Below are 20,649 nucleotides of genomic sequence, written 5' to 3'. Positions count from 1 at the left end.
AGAGGGTCCATCCAGGAATAGGGTATATGTAAAAATGAAAATCAGAGCTGTGTGGAGAATGGAAGTTCTGTTTCTCAAAGAATTTAAAGATTTTGAAATTTGGTTTCATTCTGAATTGTAAAGAAAATAGAAAATTGTGAAATTCTTCATGAAGGAAAATTCTGGGAGAGACAAACTGTTTCAGGTCAAAAACATTTTGTTTTGACAAAATCAAAACATCTCAGTGTTGACTTCTTAGAATGTTTGTACTATAATACAAAACAACAAACTTGAAATTGTTATTTCAAAACAAAAAATCGATGTTTCATTCTAAAAACTTCAAAATAGGATATTTTGATGTTGTCCATACTTTTCCCGTTTTCTTCTGAAATGAAATTCCAATTAAATCAATACAATTTCATGAAGTGTATCGTTTTCATTGGAACTGCATATTCTGGAGGAATATGGTTCCGTACCTTTCTCTGACCAGCTCTAGTCAGAACATCTGTTGCATTTGGGCCTTAGGAATTATCCCTTCCTGTGCCCTCTCTCAGCAGCTGGCCTTTCTCCATGCCTCAGATAACCTAAAGAGAGAGACAAACCATTTATGTCCATTTTATGGCAAACTGTGGAGATGGGCACATTTCAGACATTTTAGAGATTGGTTCAGATGCTTATCCTGCTGTTATCTGATTTTTTTTTTGTTTTGATTGGAAATCAGGCTAGTAATCTGCAGAGATCAGAATTGCTCATGAAATTTCCTATAGACCCTGGTTTATTTGGAAATATTATGAAAGCATCATTTCTCTAATTTTGCAGGAAGCCAGTAAGTGCAGAGACCCATTAATAAATAAAATCTGCTTTTTCTGAATCTCCAAAAAGTGTTTCTTGTTTTATCCAAATTGGTTTGATCTCCACAGCTGAGTCCAGATTCAACAAAGCACTTAAGCACGTACTTGAAAACATCCCTGTTCAGTACATGCCTAAGTACTTTGCTGAATTGGAGCCAGCTCAGGAGATCAAACCAATTTGACTTCAAAGGGGTTTAAACATGTACTGAACTTTAAGCATGTGCTAGGCACTCTGCTGAATCTAGGCCTTGTCAGTTTGGTCCCCTTTGAGCACAGCATTCACGTAAAGATTTAAAATACAAGAAAAAAAATCATATACCTGTGTAGGAGCTTGTGTGATCATGTCCTGTATAATGCAGAGAAGAAACAGTAAAGCCCCTTTTTTCCACTTTTTTTGCTAGCAGATTTAAATTTTTAGGTGGATATCTCCAATTCACTGTGTAATCCCACAGATATCTTCTTGTTCAAATATTCTAATTTAGAAACATAGTTGGCGGTAGATGACTCAACCCATGCTGCTGCTTCTGTTCTGAGAATTTAAAGTGTTTTAGTCTTTGAAGAGTAGCAGGCAGATTCAGAAAGCTACTAAAGAATCTTAAAAAGAATGTGTATGGTTTAGGATAAGTCATATTCAAATTAGGCTCCCTGTTTACCTGAAGCCCTGTATTATCTTGTCATTGTGACTAGTTATAGGGAAGATCTTTTTGAGGCTTTGAAAGCTACCATTATATTATGGAATGAGTAAATCAGACATATTTCTGGTTACTTCTGCAGCACTGACAGAGATAATTCTGTTCTCAGAGAAGCATATTGGAACCAATCAATTGCAGTCAGTTCCTTTAAGAAAACAACATTCATTATTCTCTAGTGAAATCTTGAATATTTCTTTTAATCTACTTTTTAAGAGTTTTTGGTTTGCCTTCAAAGACATTTGCAGAGTTTTTCTTATGTTTGCATTTACTCACAGAGAGAGAGACAGCTGAAGGACCAAATTCTGCTTTCATTTACACTGCTATAAATCTAGAGTAACTCCAATGTGTCCAAATAGCTACTCCAGATTAATGCTGATGAAACTTGGAACTGAGTTCATCCTGATATTCCCATCTTTTTCTTGCTTTAAAGAATGTAACAGATTCTTAACCTATCCTCCCACTACCTCAATATATTGGCAGAGTTGTCTAATGGGCTGAAAACAGGCTAGGTGTTTTAGATTCTTAAATGCTAGCTATTTTTGCTACTGACTTGCTATATGTCCTTATGCAAGTCACTTAACCCATCTATGTCTTTTATAAAATGGGGCTAAATAATGCATACATCACATGGGGACTTGATCCTGTAAAGTGCTGAGCACTCAGGACCCAGTCCAGCAAAGCACTTAAAATCAATGAGAGTTAGGAGCGTGGGAGCTTTGAAAATTACACTAGGCAACTATCTGCATCTTTAAAACCTGGCCCTTAAGCACATGCTTAACTTCAAGCAATGAGTAGCCCTATTGAAGTGAATGGGACAAATCACAAGCTTTAAAGTTAAGTACATGCTTAAATGCTTTGCGGGATCAAGTCTAGACTGCTCAGCACATTGCAGGATCGATCCTATGGATGGTGCAAGGATAAGTATGTAAATGTTTGTTTGTAAAGTGCTAAGTATTGTTATTGACACTGCTTTTAATTTACTCTCCTCAAACGTTATTAGAAATCCAGATAATGATGAGAAGCCCTGGTGTTACATCATGAAGGACAATACTTTGTCTTGGGAATATTGTAACATTACATCTTGTGGTAGGTAAATATTAGGTCATGTGATCTGATAATAGATTTCATTTTTCATTTCAGTGTGATCCAGTGAAAACTTTTTCTAGTATCAATGGAACTTTTTCATTTGTTAACCCAAATTTTAGGTTTCATTTGCATTTCTTAAGTCCTGGTGGTCTCGAATGAGTACGTTTATTCCCTCTGCTACTGTAACGCCAATATGTTTTCTTGGAAGAAAAAATACAGTTTTCATGTAGAGTATTATACAGTTATGTATCCTTAGTTTATTGCACAGTGATCACAATATTACAGCTGTCCTTGCCAGGCCATCATCTGGGTAAGTCTTCAGAAATTAATGGAGCTTTTGGTGCACCATCCTTCAGCACTTATCCTTACTCATGCAAGCAGTGCCATATAGATGAATGTGGCTGTTTGAGTAAAGATTGCTTGTGTCAGTAAAGGTAGCAGAATCAGGCTCTCAATGAGCAAATCTCTGTCCTCATTGATACTTGTTTCAGCAGTTTAAACTAAAAATGTATGGCAAATACTAAATGGATTTTAAAAAACCAAGAAGTTCTATTCTTCCCCTAAATTCACATTTAATTGTTATTAATGTTAATAGGAGTTATTAAAATGGAGTTTCAAAGTGGTAGCCATGTTAGTCTGTATCAGCAAAAACAACGAGGAGTCCTTGTGGCACCTTAGAGACTAACAAATTTAAATTCTTGCTTTTGCTAAAATGGAGTTGTAATCTGAACCTATAAAGTGACCATTTATTATCCATCAGTGATTTAAATATATTCTACTCACGATACCATTTTTTTTTCTAACTCTGAACTACAAAGCTAAAGGTGGGGTCCGGAAAATTAAGGTGTATTGTTTCTGCTTCATGCATCATCAGCAATCTCCCCAGTAATAATGAGCCTAGAATCAGAGTGTATGCCCCAATTCTGCTATTTAACTGGGTGAAATTCAATGAGATTTGGATACCTAACTTTCTTAGGCTCCCATGAAAATCCAAGTTTTGGAAATTGTAAGTATATGTAGTCTGATACTCACCACACCAATTTCTGTCTCAGACGCCAGGAAAAGGATACCAGATATAGTTCCAGATATTGTGGATACCTTTGCAGTTGTCAAAAGAGCATGTGGAAGAAGACACAAAAAACGAAGTTTCATCAGACCTAGGATTATTGGCGGCTCTTCGTCTCTACCAGGCTCTCACCCCTGGCTAGCAGCCATATATATTGGAAATAGCTTCTGTGGTGGCAGCCTTGTTCATCCTTGTTGGGTAGTGTCAGCAGCCCACTGCTTTGCTAACAGGTAAACGCAATGCTTTAATAATATCTTACAGTTAGAGAGTCCCTCATATCTCAGGTATCAGAGGGGTAGCCGTGTTAGTCTGAATCTGTAAAAAGCAACAGAGGGTCCTGTGGCACCTTTAAGACTAACAGAAGTATTGGGAGCATAAGCTTTCATGGGTAAGAACATCACTTCTTGCATCTGAAGAAGTGAGGTTCTTACCCACGAAAGCTTTTGTTTTCTTGGAAGAAAAAATACAGTTTTCATGTACAGTATTATACAGTTATGTATCCTTAGTTTATTGCACATGATCACAATATTACAGCTGTCCTTGCCAGGCCATCATCTGGGTAAGTCTTCAGAAATTAATGGAGCTTTTGGTGCACCATCCTTCAGCACTTATCCTTACTCATGCAAGCAGCGCCATATAGATGAATGTGGCTGTTTGCATCTGAAGAAGTGAGGTTCTTACCCACGAAAGCTTATGCTCCCAATACTTCTGTTAGTCTTAAAGTTGCCACGGGACCCTCTGTTCCTCATCTCTCAGTTATCCCAAATGCTTGTGAAACATAGAAGACTTACATATTATAAAAAACAGATCACTTTATACAGACTTGGAATGCTCCCACCTCAGAGCTGGTATGCGGGAGCTCTTTAAGTGGACACAGCAACAGTACACAGGAAATTAAAAGGAAGTTTAATCTAATCAAGATGGACGTGATGATAGTGGATAGAAGAGATAATCTTGAAAGTATGGTCATGTACACCTTGTACATGATAGGTTGCAGGTCAGGCTCTGTGCCAAATATGAACTGGGTCCAGAGCTTCCTTTTCAGATCCATACATAAGATCCTTTGGTGTACTCTCAGATCTGTCAAATGCTAAGATAAGATATATTTCACACAGCACCACCTTGTGGCTGAACAGTATAATACAGTTTAGCATTCCATTACATCTCCTCCTTTAATTCCTATCATTTACAAAATTGTACAAAATGTACACTATCATGTTATCTTTAAAGTTCAGCCTGCATCAGCCTGTTAAGTACCTTTGAATAATGCAAGTTTTCTAATTACACAACCCGAACGCATAACATTTTGGTCATCTGGCTGTCCATTAGTTGCAATAACTGTCACAGGTCAATTTCAAATCTTCTTGTTTTGCATCCACCAGCTGTAGAGTTTTCTCTATTGATTGTTCTTTCTGAGGAACAAACTGTACATGTTGACTTTCTGTTGAACTTTTCTCTGTTGGTTTTGATCACCTATGATCTGGGCGATGAATTCTTTTTCTTTATGCCAGCTGGAGTTGTCCTTTTTCTCCATCCAGTTTGATATGAACACTGTCATCAGGTTCTAGCCCTCACAGCTCTCTGAGTGTAGTCTATTGTCAAAGTGTTCATAAGCTTTCTTTACCTTTTTTATCTGATTTGGTTGCTCTCTTCATGTCTAGCCACTTTGGAGATGTATTCTTTTTCAAAGTTGAAACAGTAGTTCTGAGCTGTCTTTCCATCAGGAGATGTGCTGGACTATATCCAGTAGCTTCGTCTGGTGTTGATCTGTAGTTCAGGAGAGCAAGAAATGGATCTTCCCGCGGTAGGATTTTCTTGGCTGTCTGTACAGCTCCCTCAGCCTCTCCATTCGCTTGTGGGTAATGTGCACTGCTAGTAAAATGATCAAAATAATATTTTGTTCAGAATTACTTAAATTCTGCTGTAATGAATTATGGTCTGTTGTCCATCACTAGTTGTTCTGGAATACTGAAATGAGCAAAAGTGCACTATAGTTTCTCAATAGCACTGTAACATATGATGTCTTTTTCAATTACATAATTTCTATTTACCTGGAAAAACAGTCCACTATGATCAAATAATTATGTCATCTGAAGTTGCATAAATCTGCAGCTAATATCTTCCGAGATCTTTCTGGTAGAGGGTGTTATTCTGTATGGTTCAGCATTATATTGTAAGGTTATTTGTAGTAGATCTCTCTTCAACAGTCCAATATTATCAAATCCTGCACTGAATTCCTCCATCTTTTTCACTATGCCCATCATGGCTGCCATGCTGCTGGTCTTTGATCACATGCACTCTGAATACAAAGCTTTTGTCTTTGTAAATTGTTTCTGTGGTGAATTGGCCCATGCAGAATACCTCCAGGGCTAGTCAGAGCTGTGTCAGGTGACTTCAACTCTGGGAGAGATTGAAGTTGATTGTAATTTCCTTCTGAAATGACTGTGATGTCTGCTCCTGAGTCAATTTTAAAGTCAACAGTTTTTCCATGAATACTGAGTTTCGGTCTCCAGGCCAGCTCTGGTCATCGCACGTGATATATAATAGACACAATGTCTCTTGACTGTCTGTAATTTTAGAAAACTCCCTGATTATGTTTTGTTATGGCAAACAACTGCAAAATGTCCATACTTTGTGCATTTGTTGCAGCTTGCACTTTTGGCTGGACATGCATCATCTCTTGGGCTATGAATTTCTTCATATCTTGTGCATTTAGGCTTCGGTGTTTTCCTGGAATTTGTCCCTCTTAGCCACAGTGATCTTAGGATAATGACTTTTAGCAGTCATGCTGAGTCTTTTTACTGCTTCTGAGCTAGTTTCAGGTTTTTCAAGTTTTTTTTTCCAAATGACTGATAACTAATGTGATGCCGATTTTTAAAAAGGGCTCCAGAGGTGACCCCGGCCATTACAGGCCGGTAAGCCTGACTACAGTACCGGGCAAACTGGTTGAAACTATAATAAAGAACAAAATTGTCAGACACATGAACAACATTTGTTGGGGAATAGTCAACATGGTTTTTGTAAAGGGAAATCATGCCTCACCAATCTGCTAGAATTCTTTGAGGGCGTCAACAAGCATGTGCACAAAGGGGATCCAGTGGATATAGTGTATTTAGATTTTCAGAAAGCCTTTGACAAGGTCCCTCAATAAAGGCTCTTAAGCAAAAGAAGATGTCATGGGATAAGGGGGAAGGTCCTCTCATGGACTGGTAACTGGTTAAAAGATAGGAAACAAAGGGTAAGAATAAATGGTCAGTTTTCAGAATGGAGAGAGGTAAATAGTGGTGTCCCCCAGGGGTCTGTACTGTGCCCAGTCGTATTCAACATATTCCTAAATGATCTGGAAAAAGGAGTAAACAGTGAGGTGGCAAAATTTGCAGATGATACAAAACTACTCAAGATAGTTAAGTCCCAGGCAGACTGCGAAGAGCTACAAAAGATCTCTCAAAACTGGGTGACTGGGCAAGAAAATGGCTGATGAAATTTAATGTTCATAAATGCAAAGTAATGCACATTGCAAAAAAATCCCAACTATACATATAAAATGATGGGTCTAAATTAGCTGTTACCACTCAAGAAAGAGATCTTGGAGTCATTGTGGATGGTTCTCTGAACACATCCACTCACTGTGCAGCGGCAGTCAAAAAAGCAAACAGAATGTTGGGAATCATTAAGAAAGAGAGAGATAATAAGACCGAAAATATCATATGGTCTCTATATGAATCCATGATACGCCCACATCCAGTGATGAGCTGCCAAAATATTAGGAACCGGTCCCTGCCGGGTCTTTGGCGGCACGGCGGCGGTGGGTTCTTCAGTACCGGAGTGAGTGAAGGACCCACCGCCGAAGTGCCGCCAAAGACCCGGTAGGGAACCGCTTGGTGAGTACAAGCCCCACCTGCCTCCCAAAACAGCCTATTCCCCGATCCGACCTCCACCCATGTCCTGCCCCCGACTGCCCCCCTCAGAACCCGCAACCCATCAACCCCCCCACTCCTTGTCCCCTGACCACCGCTTCCTGAGACTCCCCACCCTAACTGCCCCCCAGAACTCCACCCCCTACCCAACTCGCCCTGCTCCCTGTCCCCTGACTGCCCTGACCCCATCCACCATCACCCCGACAGACCCCTGGAACTTCCACCTACCCAACCCCTGCTCCGTTCCCCGTCCCCTGACTGCCCCACCCAGAGCCTCTGCCCCATCCAACCCCCCCCATCCCCGGGACTCCCTGCCCCTTATCCAACCCCCATGGCCCCTTACCATGCTGCTTACCCCCCGCCTCTCCCCTCTCCCGGAGCCTCAGTGCGCGGCGTCCAGGAGCAGCCCTGGACAGTGCTGCAGCTCCGTGGTGGCTCCAGCGGGGTCTGAGCTCCCGCCGGTCAGCCGCAGCTCGCAGCCCCGCCCCGGCCTTACCACGCGGCTCTGAGCGGGAGGACCTCAGGCCCCGCTGGAGCCACCACCATGCTGCAGCGCTGTCTAGGGCCGCTCCTGGATGCCATGCGCTGTGGGCCGGGAAGCGGGGAGGCGGGGGTAAGTGGCAAGGTAAGAGGCCAGGGACGGGGGGGGGGAGGGTTGGATATGGGGTAGGGAGTCCTGGGGACAGGGAGTGGGGAGGGTTGGATGGGGCAGAGGTTCTGGGGGGTAGTCAGAGGACAGGGAATGGAGGAGGTTGGGTACGGGGGAAGGCGGAGGCGGGGCCGAGGGGGGAGCTTCAGATTCTCATGGGGGCCCCACTTGCGTCCAGGAGGGGCCATGGAGCTCGCAGCCCCCCCCCCCTCACCTTGCTGGCGGCTGCTCAAAGCAGCAGGTCTGGGGAGCTGAGCTGCCGGCGGCTCGGCACACTGCGGCTCTGGGGGAGGGAGGGGAAGCGGGGGAGGGGCCGGGGGAGGGCTCCTGGGAGCTCAGTTTGGGGACAGGACAGTCCCACGGGCCGGATGTGGCCCACGGACCGGAGTTGTTTGCCCACCCACCCGGCCCTTTAACAGCTGGTTCTCCACTGGCATCTAATTTTAGCAACCAGTTCTTGTGAACCAGTGCGAACCGGCTCCAGCTCATCACTGCCCACATCTTGAATACTGCATGCAGATGTGATCGCTCCATCTCAAAAAAGATATATTGGACTTGGAAAAGGTTCAGAAAAGGGCAACAAAAATGATTAGGGGTATGGAATGGCTGCCGTATGAGGAGAGATTAATAAGACTGGGACTTTTCAGCTTGGAAAAGAGACGACTAAGGGGGGATATGATAGAGGTCTATAAAATCATGACTGTTGTGGAGAAAGTAAATAAGGAAGTGTTATTTACTCCTTCTCATAATACAAGAACTAGGGGTCACCAAATGAAATTAATAGGCAGCAGGTTTAAAACATACAAAAGGAAGTATTTTTTTCACACAATGCACAGTCAATCTCTGGAACTCCTTGCCAGAGGATGTTGTGAAGGCCAAGACTATAACAGGATAAGAACTGGATAAATTCATGGAGGATAGGTCCATCAGTGGCTATTAGGATGGGCAGGGGTGGTATCCCTAACCTCTGTTTGCCAGAAGCTGGGAATGGGTGACAGGGGATGGATTACTTGATGATTACCTGTTCTGTTCATTACCTCTGGGGCACCTGGCATTGGGCACTGTTAGAAGACAGGATACTGGGCTAGATGGACCTTTGTTCTGACCCAGAATGTCCGTTATTACGTTGGTTCTGCTGTTTTACTAGTTCTGTCTGTTTTGCTATCTGGTCAGCCATACTTAGGGTCATGTCTGTATTTAATTGTAGCTGCTCTGAAAGATTTTTATCTGCTAACCCAATAACCAGCCTGTCTCTGATATTTTCATGTTTTGCAGTCCCAAAATCACTGTTTTCAGCCCAATGCAGAAAACTGTTATAAAACATTCAACATTTTCCCTAGTCTTTGAATGCTCCAGTGAAAACATGCTGTTTCATAAATCACATTTCTCTGAGGTATATCGTATACATCAAACGTAGCCAAAACTCTTTCATAGTCATCTCTGTGACTGTCTTCAATAAAGTTAAAGGATTTAAAGATGTGCTCTGCCTGCTTCCTCGTAGCATAAATTAAAGAGTATACCTGAATGTCTCCAGTTTCCTTGTGGAGTTGGCTGCAATGCAAAATCCTGCTTTCAGTCTGTCCATTCTGAAGATTTGTCAAAACTGAAATTATCTGGGACATTGAAGAGTGGCATGTGGAGGAGATCCTACAACCTTTGTTTCTTCTGTTTGCAACCTTTGTTGCTGTTTCCTTCTGCTTTTGTTCTCCACTGACACTAGTTTACTTCTGACACTACGTCATGTACACATTGCAGGTCAGGCTATAAATCAGATATAGACTGGCTACAGAGACTTGTTGTCAGAAAGATACACCGCAGATGTATTCACTATATGAGCCTTTAATGTACTCCCAGGCTTATCAGTTCTATGCTCAGATAAGATATGTTACACATGGTGCCACCTTTTGCCTGAACAATATAATACAATTTAGTATTCCATTACAGTTATAGCAAGGATGATTATTTTTTAACATTTATATTATGGTCATGCCTAGAGATCAACCAGGTTCGGCACCATTTGTGCTACATATTGTACAATAAAAGACAATCCCTGATCCACAGAGGGAGTATATCCACCATTTGTTCAAGAAGCTGAAAAAAGTGGAGGTGTTTTTAGATCTTTATTTGATAGAATTTTAAATTTTATAAATGGCTGATAGGATGGAGATGGTAAAGTTACTATCAAGCCTATGGCCTGTTTTTTGTTCTGATACTGCTATGTAGCTATGTTCAGGCAGGCACATGTTTATTCTCTGACATCAGTAAGATGATGATTATGATGATGAAATAAACCAGATAGAAGGAAAAACAGAACAACAAAGCAGAAAGTAAACTTGGGGGTGGGGGGTAGGAATTGTATAAAGGAACAATTTCTTTGAATAAATCTCCAGATAAAATTGCACTTGGTTGGAATTTTAGTTAATACATTCTATTTTAGAATTCCAATATATAATTGAACAATATATAATAACTGGATGTCCACAATAACAGTTTAGGATATTCAGAATGTATTGTTAGGAGCTGCTGTAGGGAGGCAGCATTAGTCTAATAGGTAAAGCACAACACTGGGAGTCAGAAGGCCTGAGCTGTATTCCTGGCTCAGTTACAAACTACCTTTATGACCATTACTTAGTCATTCATCTTCTCTGCACCTTACTCCTCCTGTCCATAAAAAAGAGATGATAATATGTACTAACATTTGCAAGATGCTCTGAGATAACATACTATATAAATACAAAAGGATATTATTATTATTATTATTTATTATTTATTATTATTCCTGAAGGACAGAAAAGGCCACATTTTCAGGAGTAGATTCTTGCATGTGCATGAGCTAAAAAATAAATTGTGTCCCTATTCTCCCACTCTTACCCCTTACTTACTTCTTAAATAGCCTTACTGAAATTAATGGGTCCTCCTGAAGTGTAAGAATATGCAAAATGAGCACTTGCATGCATAAGTATTTACTTGGACAAATAACTAGTTTTGTATGGGCACATCATTCCCCGCCCCCATTCAGTTATTTGGCTGGATGTTAATACACACTTTGTAGATGAAATTAGCTGCCTACAGTAGTGTTTAATGTTTAGTTCAAAATGCTCAAAACAGCCGAGTAATGATTTATTATATAAAATAAATTAAATGTGAATGCCATTAAATAGAATAGAGAGGAGTCTGGAAAAGAGCCTGAGGGAATTAGATGGCCAACTGCTATTGAATTTTATTGGGACTTGGGCAGCTAATTTCCTTAGTCTTTTTGAAATTTCTAGATGTAATATGTAAGGAAAACGTTAAAAGATCAGATGCGCCTATTTCATTCTGAATAATCCATTTGCCATACAAGCAGGATACTCTTTGTTTTCAGAGGTGAAGCTGATCACATCAATTGAGAAACGTATTACATCATTTCATACCCGTTGTTCCTTTGCTTAGTGAGGAAGCCAAGAGGAACAGAAATAAATATGCAGATAGCCTCGAGAGCTAACAATATCCTCCTGAATGTTGTGGTGAAGCATGTGGATCTTCAGCCACAATGCATTTGTTTTTCAAATGTTGTGAAATAGCTACTAATTTTGGCAGCTATTCAAGACATTTCCGCCCACTTCCAGCTGGTGGCTTGGTACATGCAGATTTTCAATAGTTGCTCCATCATATTCTGCACCCTTATGTATGGTTAGCACGTATGAGATTGCTGATCAGCTGGTTCAGCTCAGCTGTTCTCTGCTAGGTGACAAGAGATACCTGTACCGCTCACTTTTTGTATGACAACCCTCTCTTTTGTTTCTTCTGACCTTGGATATATAAAATAGCAGGATATGTATAAGCCATAGCATGTCAGTTTAGCATCAATAAGATATATTTTAGATATTTGCCCTAGAAGTTGTGGGCCTCCAATTTGTTTTGAGGGCCACAACATTTTTTCCAGGTTGCTGTTGGGAAAGAATCACAAGAAAATCACGTTCCCTGCCTTTCCTATTCTTTGGAATATCCTCTGTTGCTTTGTTGTCTCTTTCTTACTTTTAAAAAAAGAGCTTCCTGAGCTTCCTTCTTACACCACACATACAGTAATTGTTAAACTAAAGCTATTTTCACTGTATACTAGAGTTCACCAATCACACCCAGTTCACTATTCAGCACTGGAGGAGAAGGCACCATGCATCTATTTCTGGGAGGAAATGGCTACAAACATGAGGAAAAGGGAAATTTGGTACTACTGGCTAACTACTTGTGCACATTGCATTACAGTAGGCATATTGTATGCTTGGGTTATATAATGAAGTGTTTTTGAAGAACACAGATTCTCTGATGTTGAAAACAGTAATGGCTGAATTTACTGCTGACTTTTGCATAGAATCATAGACGATTAGAGCTGGAAGAAACCTCAGGAGGTCATCTAGTCTAATCCGCTGCTCAAAGCAGGGCGAACACCTACTAAATCATCCCAGACAGGGCTTTGTCAAGCCGGGCCTTAAAACCCTCTAAGGATGGATGCATGTGCAACTCCAATTGAGTTTACAGCAATAGTGAATTTTAATCTCATTGCTTTCAACATCAGAATATTTAGTATGCTTCCAAACACTTCCTGATAACTAGGGCCCCTGTCAAATTCACAGCCGTGAAAAATGCGTCACGGACTGTGAAATCTGATCTCCCCCATGATATCTAGTTATTGTATGGGAGGGGCAGAGCTGGGGGCAACCTAGCCGGAGCACCGACTGTGCTCCAGGGTCCAACTGCTAGTCCCAGACTGGGAGGGATGGGACTTCCTTTTCCCTGCAGGGGCCACTGCCAGAGCTGGGTCAGATCCACCTTCAGGAACCTCCCCCAGCTGCAGGAAGCTTCATGGCTGCTGGCTGGAAGCCCAGCCCTGAAGGCAGTTTAGAAGTTAGGGTGGCTGTCAGCACCTGACCCGGGCGGGAGGCTGTGGCCTCGGCTGTCGGCTCCCAGCCCGGGCGGGAGGCTGCTGAGAAACCTGGACATATGGTAACCCACGACCCTCACTTCTGTGCTGCTGCTGGCGGTGGCACTGGCTTTAGAGCTGAGCACTCAGCCAGCAGCTGCTGCTCTCCAGCTGCCCAGCTCTGAAGGCAGTGCCCCTGCCAGCAGTAGTGCCCCTGACAGCAGTAGAAGTAAGGGTGGCAATCCCCCCCCCAATAGCCTTGCAACACCACCCCCTCTGCCCACAACTCCCTTTTGGGCTGGGACCCCCACGATAACTACTCTGTGAAATTTCAGATGTAAACATCTGCAACCATGAAACTGACTTTTTTATTCCTATGACCGTGAAATTGACCAGAATGGATGGTGAATTTAATATGGCCCTACTGATCACTCTTGAATGGCTGTCCCACACTCTTGATTGTTTGTATGTAGAATAAGAGCCTGATCCAACTTCTATTGGAGTTTTTCCATTGGCTTTAGTGAGGGCTGGAGTGGTCCCTTAAATCCAAGGCTCTCATGTTACTGTTTTTTGCATTTACTGTTCAGTGTAGAACCACACTTTAAGCATGTCTTTTTTTTCTTCTTCAAAAGGACTGTGTCTGGCCCTGACTAATTGTGTTTTCCTTTTATTTAGTCCACGGAAGTCCAGTATTAGAATTGTTCTGGGTCAGCATTTTTTTAATAAAACAACAGATGTAACGCAAACATTTGAAATAGAGAAATACGTTTTGCACCCAGATTACTCAGTATTCGACCCAACTGAACATGATATTGGTGAGTATTTTAATTTTTTTACCATTTTATTTTATGCAGGTAGAGTTCAGTCAGTTTGGCAAAAATATTTTGCATCACAATGCCTTACAGCGAGAAAATTAAGAAGTTCAGTTTCTCCAAGAGAAGGTCAAGATGTGACTTGATTGTGGTCTGTAAATACCTGTCTTGGGAGAAGATTTCTGATAGTTATAGGGCTCTTAATTCTAGCAGAGAAAGGCATAAGATCCAGTGGCTGGAAGCTGAAGTTAGAGAATTTCAGGCTAGAAATAAGGTGCAATTTTTTAACTGGGAGGGTAGTTAACCACTGGAACAATTAACCTAGGTGAGTGGTAGATTCTGCATCACTTGAACTCTTTAAATCAAGATTCAACATCTTTCTAAAACATATGCTGTACTCCACCAGCAGTTATGGGCTTGAGGCACAAATTAGTTGGTGCATTTCTCTGGCCTGTGTTATTCAGGAGGTCAGACTAGAGATTATAATGGTCTCTTCTGGTCTCTTAAAATCTATGAATCTGTGCATCTTTTTTACACTAAAGAGATAATTACATAAGATTCTTTGCAAGCCTATCAATTCAGTTAAAAGTTAAACTGCAGGTCATTCAAATGTGTGTTTAAGTCAGATTGACCGTAGAACAGGAATGTCCTATTTTCATATTTAAGATGATGGAACCTGGAGGTTCTCCATTAACAATCCAAACATGAGAGCCCTTTAGCTTTGAGGCTATTTAATAGGCTGGCACATGGGAAACCTTAGCACAAGAGTGGAATAGGTTCTTCTCGCAGCTGGTGAACGTTTTGTAGTAGATATGGTATTAACAGCAGGTGGTCAGGTACCATGTTGACTGATGTGGTATAAGAATCTGGATCTGAGGTCTCATTCTGCTCACCCTGGTGTAAATCAAAAGTGACATCAGTGTAGGTGAGATTGGAATTAGGCTCATGTCCTGATTTTAGAAGTGCTGAGCACCCGTATCTCCCATTAACTTCAGCTGAAGTTGTGGGCATCTCAGCACCTCTGGAAACCTGACCCTTGCTTTGTAAAAAGAAATGGGGCATACTTTATTTTTCATAACCCTGCATCCCCCCATTGGGGCTGAAACTAGAGGCGCTGGGGGTGTTGCCGCACCCCCGGCTTGAAGTAGTAATAACGAACGCCAAATACATGGTTTCCATCATCAGCACCCCCCACTATAAAAATTGGTCCTGCACCTCTCTGTCTCCCCCATCCCTCATAAGGAGGTGCAGGAAAATCTACTCTGTAACATAAAAGTAAACTCTTATGGAATAGGAATAGTCGAATGTGGGTCAGTCTTCAATTGGCCGTGAAATCAGCAGTTGTTGGAATAAGTCATTCTTTGAAATATCTTAATTAAGTGAGGCTAGGGATTAATTAGAATTGTACCTGAGATCTACTGCTACTAATCCAATTAAGAAGAAACAACTCTAATTTTACTACTGCTGTATTTTCTTTCCTGCAGTTTTAATTAGGCTCAAAAAGAATAACAAACGTTGTGCTGTCAAGACCCAGTTTGTTCAGCCAATCTGCTTGCCAGAAAGTGGCATGTCCTTCGCTGATCAACACAAATGTCAGATTGCTGGATGGGGACACAGCCGTGAGAGTGAGTTGAATGACAAATTTGATGTGAGGAAAAGAAATTAAGCATAACCCAAGCCTGACATTTCAGTGGTTCTCAAACACTGACATGGATGATGGGTGGTGTGCTGAGCTTACGTAACTGGTTACTGGAGGTGATTGTGAAAAGTGTCAGTCTTCAAGCTTGTCATGTTTCTTGCTAGTTGTGCTCCAGTACAATCCTTAGATTTCCCTAAGTATTTTTGATTAATTAAGCTGAAAAAAAAACCCAAGCCCATCTCTGCACTCTGTGCAGCAGCTTTAAGGCTTTCTTTGATGGATATTTTGTGGTGAAAACTCAGCTATGTTCGTATATGTGGAGGACTCTAAATGCGGACGGTTAGTAAATACACAGGAGAAGTTTCTCAAATCTTTTGATATCAGGGACTGTCTTGCTGCCTTCCTAAACTGTGTCAGGGAGATGTCAGGGACTGGCACCAGTCCACGGACTGGTCGTGGGTAACACTGCACAGGAGGATAGAACTAAACTGTAAATGGACCCAGGAGTGATTGGGGACTGCAGAAGATGATGGGAGAGTTGTTGCTAATAAATGTAAAGTTAGGTACATCTAATGTTGGGTAGTGCATCGACACAGATACAAAATTTGAGAGACCATAACTATGCAGCTACAGCCATTGTACCAAAGTGATTGAGTGTATTTCTCTAAAACTGTCCTAATACTGGCCTAGTTTTTCAAAAGACACCTCGTTTCTCAAGCTGTGTACCTGAAAACAGAGGCACCCAAAACCAAAGGCTGCTTTTGAAAAATGTGGCTATTACTTTGTCGCATAGCTAAGTACTCTGATTGCCAAAGGGAAGATATGGAATCCTGTCTGAGAGGTTAGGGAACCATGTGGTCCACCATAGTAATCACTATCTTCAGAAAAGGTTCACAATATAAACAAGTTTGAGAACCATTGAGTGTTTGGTCAAAACACTCAATAGCTCTTAAACTTGTATGGTGCAGCATGCTTCCCTGATAAACTACTCCACAGCTAAAAGGAATTAATTTTTTGACTTTTGTTTTTTTAAAGATGCATCCAACTATTCTAACGTTTTGCAAGAAACATTGGTTCCCATTGTTCCTGAGCATAAGTGCAGAAGCCCTGAAGTTTATGGAGGTGAAGTTAGTGAATACATGTTCTGTGCTGGTTACTTTGATAGCAAATCAGATGCCTGCCAGGTAATGCTATGGAATTGACTGGGGATGGGAGTGTGTGCGTAAGAGATATTACAGTATTAAAAAAGCTTTAAACCATCATATTTATGATTTTTTCCCCTATTTTGCTTCTCATTTTGACTCTGGGTGAGGGTATAGACTTGTTATTGCAACAGATTAACATGTCTTTAAAATTAAAGGGATTATTTCTACACAGACCATCAGATTTTGTTTTAATTGGTTCATTTTGATGGAGCTGGTTGTCAGCGCTTTGGGACACTGTTTTGGAGAGCAGTTGGCAACTTGCTTACCAGAGGCTGGGAACATTTAGAGCTACAGATTTTGCTGCTGTGCTGCATTCACGGCTTGAAATCTTTATCAATAAATCAATCACTTATTTCCCCTTATCTGCTTTACAATACAGACTTGTGTAGGGCCTAAGTAGAAATAGTGGTAACTTCTTATTACTAGTTAACGTTATATGAGAGAGGTTGTTTTTTTTATCAAGTTGGTATCTTTTAGGACTTCTAAAGTAAGAGATTAGACAGACATGTTCTGCTTGATTTTAAGAGATTTTCATGGAAAGAAAATGTGGGTTTTTTTACATCGGTGCATTGATACACAATAAGCTATAAATGACATTTATTATTTGTAAAGAGTAATGAACAAGGTGCTGAGAAGTAAATTAATCTTTGGAGAGCTCAAACTTCATTCTGCTGCTCATAGAAACATTTTGATGTAAATGCATAAAACCTTTTTCTTTCCCCTTTGATCTCAGAGAAATTTTTTTATGGGAAAAATATATTTTTAATTTTTTACATTAGGTTTCAGGTACTTAAGGAATAGTGGTTCCTTTCACCAGTGCTGCTAACAAGATTTTATTTTCAGCCTTAAGAATAGAAATGTGTGAAGTTTTCTTTTCCTTTAAAAAAATGAATGCCCTTGCTAGATGATTGCAAAGCTTGCATACATCATGATGTACCAAATTCACACTGGTGTAGTGTCAAAGCAGGCATGAATTTGGCCTTGTGTATTTGACAGGTTGAATGTTTTCAGGTCCAAAGATACTTGTGGTTACAATTGTAATGAAAACATCGATATTCAGGGCCAAATTTTTAAATAGCCGCAATTATAGTGCATGCAAAATTTCCAGGCATTGCCATGTAGAATTTAAAAATCACACATCTGGGTGTGTACATTGTATACATGCCTAACTACATGATTTGCATGACAAGTACCTCAGTTGTGTCCATGAATGTGGTTGTAATGGAGGCCATATGAAAATTGTTAACCTGAGCCTGCTCTCATTGAAACTCATGGCATAACTTCCATTGTCTTCAATGGGAAGAGCATCAGTCACTTGAGACTTAATGGTGGGATTTCAAAAGCATTCATTGCTGTGTATTTTTGACAATCCCACCCTACTCTTCTGGTCATTACGGGAAAAGTTCCATATCACAATTCACAATTTTTACAACTGGGGTTTATATTTTAATGGTGTCTTAATCTGTCTTTCATAGAAGCACAGATATTTACTAAATCCGTATTATACAGTTTCTTATTACTTTTTAAAATCAACATTTATTTAGCACTCACTGCCATACCATCTGAGTGCTCAATGCACAGTTTAGTAAAATGAAAACATTTTCCTTGTAAAAAATATTGTCTTATTGTATAGGGTAAGAGAAACCTAATCTTTCATTCTCTCAAATGAGTCACCTTTTGGGACTGATTAAATTAACTGATTAACTGATTATCTTAAAGATTGTTTTGTAACAAGATTAGCAAATTAAGATTATCTTTCCTTAATTTTAACACAGGGTGATTCTGGTGGATCTCTGGCCTGTGAAAAAAATGAAATATCTTACCTCTATGGGATTATCAGCTGGGGAGATGGATGCGGCAGGGCCAACAAACCTGGAGTTTATACCCGAGTGACCAAATATGTGGACTGGATAAATAAGATAATCTCCCCCCAAAAACAAATAGCAGAACTTCCGTATGTTACTGTTGCCACGCACGTTGTATGAACATTATATCCTAGAGTAACATATGTATGGCCAATAATTATTAGCAATTCTTAGCTGTACCATTAAAATTGATCTGATGTCAGTAAACTGTATCTTTTGAATTTGAGGGCACTGAATGGCTCCAATAATGAGATGCAGAGCCTTTCACGTTTACGTCATTAGTTCGAATATATATCTCAAGCTGGTATGTACCAAAACTCATGGCTATCTGGTGCCTGCTTCCTGATCTGTGTGAAATGCAAGGGTGCTGACTTCATGGGTGCTCTGGGGCTGGAGAACCCATGGGAAAAAAAATAGTGAGTGCTCAGCACCCACTGGCAGCCCCACTGATCAGTTCCTCCCCCTTCCTTCTAGCGCCTCCCGCCCGCCGTGATCAGCCGTTCTGTGGTGAGCTGGAGGCAGTGGGGGGAAGGAGGAGGAGTGAGGGTGGGGCGCACTCAGGGGAGGGGTGGAGTGGGGGTGGGAAGAGGTGGGGTGGGGGCTTGGGGAAGGGGACGGAGTGAGAGCAGGGTCTAGGTCGGAGCAGGAGTCTAGCACCCTTGGGAAAATCCTAAAGTCAGCACCTCTGGTGAAATGAGTTAGTTGGTGGTCTCCAGCCAGTCCCTGGTGGAGGGTTGGCCACATCACAAAACTCACCCTCAAAACTGGCATCCTTGTTGCTAAGCCTAGCACAGAGTTCAAGAAGTGAATGAGCATGGAGACTGAAATACTCTCACGTCCTTACAGGTGTTCCCTGCAGGTCAATGTTGAGACACGTTGGCAGAGCATTACAGGAAAATGTGCACCGCAGCTGCCTGTGCCAAACCAGTTCTATGGAAAAATAGAGGTCTTGGGCCATGAATCAGCAAAGTACTTAAAGTTAAGTACATTCTTTGCTGAATAGGGGTGGATTTAAGGATGTGCCTAAAATTAAGAACATACGTACTTCAGTGCTTTGCTGAGTCAGGACCTTAATTTTCCAGTGTGCTCAGTCCAACACTTCCCCAAAGTGCTAAATTTACTATTTAAAAAAACATTTCAGAGTGATTGACTCGGACCTTTCTGAGACCACATCAGTTGCTGCTCATGCTGAGAGTTGTAGTGTAAACACATCACTTCAACAACCATTGAAGAGTGATTAATTGCCTTTTGGCTTTTTCTTGTTTTAATGATGTCTCACATTATTGTATTAATAAATATTGTAATTGTTTTGGAACTTAAAAAACATGGGTCCCATATATTATAAAAAAGAACAGATAGGTAGTAGTGAGTCACAAATAATTTTTCTTGGAGATTTAGTGATTACATGTCATGTTATATAGATTACTGTCCAATGGAACCATCGATAACACAGATGGTGGCAATGATTGCATACTCTGTCACCCTAACAAAAAGTCAAACTGCATTGATTTGACATCAGAAAGCCATAATCCTCTGACTTGTCATCAGAATGGTAGATTATGGCTTTTTAAAAATAGAGCTTCTAGACATGTCAGTTACATGAAGTCCTGGAAGTTTAGTTCAGATGATCTTATTCAAATATTGAATTGAAGAGTTTTTAAGAGGCTTTTACTATACTATTAAATATTTTCAAAAATTGTTTTAAAATATCTGAAACTTTAAAATGGTGATTGGGTACACGTATATTTTATACCATTAAAATAATTGATTCCATTTGATGGTTCTGGCAGTATCATAAACCACAGGGATTTTTAGATGCAGCAAATGATTTTTAAAATTACGAAGATAGACTTTGTATAAAAAAAGAAGAAATACGTTTCCAAAAGTATAAAGAAAATGCAAATGTTAATAAACAAGATAAGTGATGTGAATTATTGAATAAAAATATAACAATAGAGGATAACAATAAAACAATAGCAATAAAAGTC

General features: G+C 40.7%; 1 protein-coding gene across 1 annotated transcript in view; it reads left to right on the top strand.

Moving 5' to 3' along the window:
- The window catches only part of HGFAC (HGF activator), a 77,514-nt gene extending 56,865 nt beyond the window's left edge, over positions 1-20,649 (top strand). Inside the window, exons 9-14 of the mRNA XM_065597114.1 lie at positions 2,523-2,608; positions 3,661-3,904; positions 13,816-13,955; positions 15,437-15,577; positions 16,627-16,775; positions 18,572-20,649. Coding sequence (XP_065453186.1) covers positions 2,523-2,608; positions 3,661-3,904; positions 13,816-13,955; positions 15,437-15,577; positions 16,627-16,775; positions 18,572-18,781 — 970 coding nt within the window. The 3' untranslated portion in view covers positions 18,782-20,649. The remainder of the gene's footprint in view (positions 1-2,522; positions 2,609-3,660; positions 3,905-13,815; positions 13,956-15,436; positions 15,578-16,626; positions 16,776-18,571) is intronic.

This window comes from Chrysemys picta, chromosome 5, assembly GCF_011386835.1.
Source record: "Chrysemys picta bellii isolate R12L10 chromosome 5, ASM1138683v2, whole genome shotgun sequence".
Lineage (NCBI taxonomy): Eukaryota > Metazoa > Chordata > Testudines > Emydidae > Chrysemys > Chrysemys picta.
Note: the sequence above shows the minus strand (reverse complement) of the source record. Positions and strands in the feature narration are given on the sequence as shown.